At 41.6% G+C, this 5,671-nt stretch overlaps 2 protein-coding genes across 3 annotated transcripts in view; one reads left to right on the top strand and one right to left on the bottom strand.

Moving 5' to 3' along the window:
- Positions 1-1,626, top strand: part of copg2 (COPI coat complex subunit gamma 2) — a 9,636-nt gene extending 8,010 nt beyond the window's left edge. The window contains exon 24 of the mRNA XM_020599555.1: positions 1,283-1,626. Coding sequence (XP_020455211.1) covers positions 1,283-1,413 — 131 coding nt within the window. The 3' untranslated portion in view covers positions 1,414-1,626. The remainder of the gene's footprint in view (positions 1-1,282) is intronic.
- Positions 1,416-5,671, bottom strand: part of mest (mesoderm specific transcript) — an 8,428-nt gene continuing 4,172 nt past the window's right edge. For both annotated transcript variants that reach the window (XM_020599556.1, XM_020599557.1), the window contains exons 7-12: positions 5,218-5,258; positions 5,042-5,112; positions 4,859-4,960; positions 4,706-4,782; positions 3,051-3,114; positions 1,416-2,516 (exon numbers count right to left, since the gene is read on the bottom strand). In XM_020599556.1, the coding sequence (XP_020455212.1) occupies positions 2,399-2,516; positions 3,051-3,114; positions 4,706-4,782; positions 4,859-4,960; positions 5,042-5,112; positions 5,218-5,258 (473 nt within the window). In that variant the 3' untranslated portion in view covers positions 1,416-2,398. The remainder of the gene's footprint in view (positions 2,517-3,050; positions 3,115-4,705; positions 4,783-4,858; positions 4,961-5,041; positions 5,113-5,217; positions 5,259-5,671) is intronic.

Below are 5,671 nucleotides of genomic sequence, written 5' to 3'. Positions count from 1 at the left end.
GTCTGGGCATCTTTGCTTAGACTGCTGCCCCCGCGACCCGGTTCCGGATAAGCGGAGGAAAATGGATGGATATATATAGGTTTCCTTAGAAATTACATAACTTCAAATTTAGCTTGTATGTTTGAGAGAATTCTCTCATGCACCGTTTTAAAGGATAAGGTCGGTTATTTCTAACAATCCCCACACAGACTAAAAGCAGCAATGAGTGGCTTCTACTCAAGGTTAATAATGCCTGTTAGTCTCCCCCCTGGATTAGCTTATTTGTCTGTGCCATAGACTGTTGTTGGTTAAAAACGTATGTGAAACACCACTGCACTGGGTGACTTGTTTCTTCATTATGAAATGCCAGACCTATATACTTGTTCAAAATGTCCAAAAGCTTCAAATGACCACAACTTTTACAGTATCTTAAGTAGCAAGACTCAACCGCACGTGTGAGATCTGCATAATAGCAGAGCTGTCAGACTGTAAAACAAAGCAGAGAGCAGTCACTGCTTCAGAAGCTGTAAAAAGTAAGTCGTAGGGAGCAACATTTTTGACATATGTGGGTCTGTTTTTTCACAGATGTTTTTAATAGTTTAACAACAAAGGTCTATGGCACAGACTAGGACTGGGTATCATTCACAAATTTTTGATACCGGTACCTTGACTTCAATACTGGTTCGTAAATTTTCTTTCTTGCCAATTTTATAAAATCAATTTTAACAAACAAAAAATGTGTGTATGTGTGCATGTGCACTCAAAGCAGTTTCATAACGTAAAAAGTAAACCTATTTACGACAACCTTAAGGTCTGTTAACATAAACATCAATAAATAAAAATGTAGAAAAGCTTCTTTTTTTTTTCCAAAACTCGGGTATTGCAGTAATTTGATTGATGCAATAAAAGTATTGAAGTTTGATATGCAGCACAAGCACAGACAGGTTGGAAAAACTAACAGACATTAACTGTGAGTAGCTGCAATTCACTGTTGTTTTTAGTCTTTGTATGGGGATTGAAAATACTATTAATATAGAAAATCACCAACCTTATCCTTTGACGTTTGGCCACTTGGATGATATAATACTTCACAGATTGAAATCAGATTTTAGCAAATTCCAAATTTGGAATATTGTATAGAGTTTAACAATACAATTTTTTTTTAAACCTTCAGCCTTATTTTAAATTGTCTACAACTAGAATTTCAAGAATATAGTATGCTCCAGATAGATTGTATTTAAAAATGTTTCTAGTTGACATATCTAGTGCTTAAGGTTCTGACTAACCTGTCCTCTCTACGCAGGTGTGTTTCGTGGAGGTCATGACACGCTTTGTCGTGCTCGCCTGGCTCTGGCAGATGGTGTCACCATGCAGGTGACGGTGCGCAGCACAGAAGAAACGATTGTTGACATCATCCTGGCCGCTGTAGGCTGATGTGCTCAAGCTGACACCTTTCATGCCTGCATGACAAAATGGTCTGACACCCCCCACCAAATGTAATGATGCTATTATGCTTACACCATCCCAACTGGATAACATTTGATTACTTCTAGTGTGTAAACTAAAGTGTTTCCATGCTTTCTTTATACTATCTGCTGGTCCTCCTGTTTCTTTGCAGAAAAAAGTCCAATAAAATGACAAAGCACATCATTTGATTTAAGATGTTTTTTCTTACAAAACTAGTTTATTTGAAAGTTGACATTCAGTTTTGTCATCGACAAGGGAAATGTATAAAATGATATCAAAATTCATTCAGAATACCGCTGATGGCTAAACTCGAAATGGAGGGACTCAAATCTGTGTCCCACGGGTAAATTCAATAATCACACAAACTAACTTATGGAGGTAGATCCCTGTCAAAATGTTTGAGGACATTAACCACAGATGCAGCACTAATCAGTTTGCACCTCTGATTTGTAAGAGTGTGCAGGCATATATATTTGTTAATGGCAGAATCAGATCTGACAGCTTAATCCTGACCCTGCTTGTTTCTGGGCCTGCACTCAGATTTCTCACTGGCTTTTTTGTGAAAGTCTGCCGGTGCCAGTTTTGAATGCTATTCATTTTGCAAAATCATTATTCGAGAGCACGCAGGCATGGTTTTTGTAAGAGCAGATACAGAGCTGTAAGACAGAATCGTGAGCGACTCCTTCACACCCAACTATGATTCAGCTCTTACAAATCCCTGCCTACACACTCTCAAATTCTGATTTGCAAACTGAGTAGCACTCGACACTTGTTTTGTGTGGTCTACAGTGCACACAAAACACAGTGGAGAAATCAGAGTGCAGACAGAAATGAGGGCACGCATCGCAGAGATTATATACACTTGGATCTGACTCTGCTTACAAATATGCCTGTGCCCTCAAACATTGGCCGGGGATGTACTAACATTTGATCATCACTTGAACATGGCAGTTCAGAAAGAGTGAATAAAATTGAAGTAGGCATTAAGGAAGCTGGTGGGATCTTCCAGCTGAGGGTAGTGGCTGATGTGTTCATCCAGAATGGTGACTGTCGACCTCTGGACAAGTTGCCTGCAGGGACAAGATTCATCATTTAAACAGGATTAGTGACACACAAAAGTACCATCAAGTGTTTTCAGACAAGTCGGTTCAGGAATGAGATGTGTTAATGCATAGGCATGTTAACATGCACACGTGATATGTAAACTGCTTTCAGTCTAGAGGTCCTGCATTTCACACTTCTGAACCGCCGACCGGAGGGTAACGGTATGAACAGTCCGTGCTGGGGCACTCAAATAATCAGTATTAGAGAGTGTTTAATCCCGGCCGTGCGTGCACTCATTTCTGAATATGTGCTCACATAAAACCCGTTGGAGAAATCAGAGTGCAGACTCAGAAATGAGTGCACACATGGCCAGGATTATACACTCTTGAATGAGCTAAGGTCACGTGTGAGGAGACATATGTAATCAATGAAAAATACAGTTCAGGTTCTCTGAGAAGACCACCCTTTTCTTTACAGTTCACTGAGCTGATGGGAGATCTGCCAGCAGTTTTAACACATAATGTGAACTGATTTAACTAAGGGAGGCAGGGGGCGCTCACCGGTAAAGAGGGATGAACTGGGGATGAGGATTGACTGGGTCCAGGGGTCCATAAATCATATGCACTGAAAGGAAAGCATCACAAGAGGGGGGGCGGGGGGCAAGAGTAGATAAAGAATGGGTCAGCACTCTTATGGAAGCTCTTTATTCAACTTAAATGATGTTTAACTGTTATTTTGCCTGGTAGAGGGGGTTTCAGGTCATAAAGGTTCAGGCCCACCATTTTCCAACCCTAACATAGCCTAAGATGCACATACAGTGATTTCACAGACATCATTACCTGGGACACTATTCGCAAACCCCAACCATCATACTATACACAAATCACAAAATGTCTCCACTCTGGCCTTACTACAAAGCATCTGATACTCACCCTCACCCAAGCACTCCTTCATTAATATCTACTCTCTTAATAATTTATCAAAGCAGCCAGTCAAGCCCCATATTAAAAAACAGTAACTAAGCCCACTGGCTCTGGCTCCAGTGGCTGAGAAACGAAGCCAAAAGCTGCAGCTCCTCGAAAGGCCGCTTGAGACTGGCTTCAAAATGGAGTCACTCCTCAGACTGCCATGTTAAACTGCCCAACTTTACAGCAGAAATAAACATGTTTACAGCTTAGTACAAAAATGGTTTTGGTCCCTATAGATAATTATCCCTTCCATCACAATTTTTCGGAGAGTGAATTTTTAATGACGCACCCGTTTAAATTATATTAAGACTAAAAGTTATATACAACTAAGGGCGTGGCCGTTTTCAGTGACAGGTGGGCGGGTCCCGTCATAGGTGGGTGGCCTAGAGGTGGAGATAGCTCCACTCAAGCCCCGCCTCTTTGCCCATTTTTGGATTAGACCTAGCATGCAGGGTGAAGCACTACCAATCTGGTGACGGTCAGACTTGACTCTTCAGCATAGCACTTTCAGAAAACCAATGGGTGACATCACAGTGGGTTTGTCTGGTTTTTATATATTCAGTGGTTGACAATCCCTCATACAAACCAAACTTCATCTATAACCTCATGTTACCATGCTCATGCTAACACAAGAGTAAGCCTCAAACCTGCAGCATGTGTCAGACATTTTGCTAAAAAGCTCATCCTCGTGTGCTATTTTACCTCAGCTTAACAGGCAGTCAGCACATGTTGTCGTTTATTTAATCCATTTACCAACCTGTACCCTAGTAACACCTTTCTCCTCCTCTAGAGCCATCTCACTAGACAAGCTGTTGACTGGGCCTTAGGCTCTGAGCGCCCATTGAGTGGGCAGACCTTATCTTTCAGCCATGCTCCTCTGCCTCATTTGCTAACTGGATGTTTTACTTTATTCCTCCCATAGGCCATTTCTACAGTGTCCTAATCTACTCAGTTTAAAATACTTCATGTCTTTCAATTAACATATTTTATATACATTTTGTACTATAATCTTTTCTTTAAAAGACTAAATACATATATGTGCTTAAGCTGTGGTGGTTTGTGCTAAATCCTAACAATGCCTTTTTGTGGCATCTCTCAGGAGGTGTGTGTCAGTAGCAGCCCCCCCCCCCCCCCCACGTGGATGCCGCTTTACAGTCTCTGGGTTTAATACACATTAAGTAAGTGTTTGGCCTGCACAAAAGCCACCCTCTGACTTCTTCACACGTCTGATGCAATTGTGTACTTACATGGGACAAAGGTAGAAGTGAGTGCACCCACCCATCGCTCTCTGTGTATTAATCTCTGGTTGATGTACTGGAGTATACTGGGGAAGAGGGCAAGGACAAAATCAGAAGCAAGGAACTCAAATAAAGGAACAAAGTGAGAGCACAAACACACACCTGTCCAACACTAGATTGCCGTCATTGTACCGCAAACTTGTCCACATGTCCCAGAACTCAGCATCTGTGGGCTGTGTGTATGGACCGAACACTTCTCCGATCCTGAAAACAAACAACACAATGTATAACTCCACACATTGGCACACAGACATATTTCTCTCACTGCAGAGCTGAACTCCTTACCCCTTTTTGAAGATCATATAGTTTGTGAGACGTGTTAGAAGTGGCGCCAGAAAAGTGGAGTCCTTCAGAAGCTTTTGGAGACAAAGCAACAAGAATGTCTCGCAGAACTTTGATGGCCAAACAGCTTGACAAATTCATCATCATCATAGTCCCACCTGACCTGAAAAGTGACTCACCCTCTGCAGCAGCCGTGGGTAGTGTGTTTCTGGGAATAGTCCTGTTGGAAACGAGAGTGTCAGCACGATCTGTGTCCTTCACAATAAAGCAATCACACTTGGGCAAAGTCTACCTATTAAAATATGTCAGTGAGGGCTGCTACTAATAATTCATAGAACACAAAGTCAAGTCTTCAAATTGCTTATTTTGACTGCTAAACAGTTAAAAAACCAAAGATGGTCAATTTACAGTGACATGAAAACACATAAAAGCAGATTTAGAAGCTAGATCCAGAAGATGTTTGCTTAATGAATTTCAATATCTATTTCTTGGCATTAAATGGACTTCATTAAATTTCATCCATCCATCCATCCATCCATTTTCCTCCGCTTATCCGGGACCGGGTCGCGGGGGCAGCAGTCTAAGCAAAGATGCCCAGACTTCCCTCTCTCCAGACACTTCCTCCAGCTCCTC

Source organism: Monopterus albus, unplaced genomic scaffold (assembly GCF_001952655.1).
Source record: "Monopterus albus unplaced genomic scaffold, M_albus_1.0 scaffold41.1, whole genome shotgun sequence".
NCBI lineage: Eukaryota > Metazoa > Chordata > Actinopteri > Synbranchiformes > Synbranchidae > Monopterus > Monopterus albus.
Note: the sequence above shows the minus strand (reverse complement) of the source record. Positions and strands in the feature narration are given on the sequence as shown.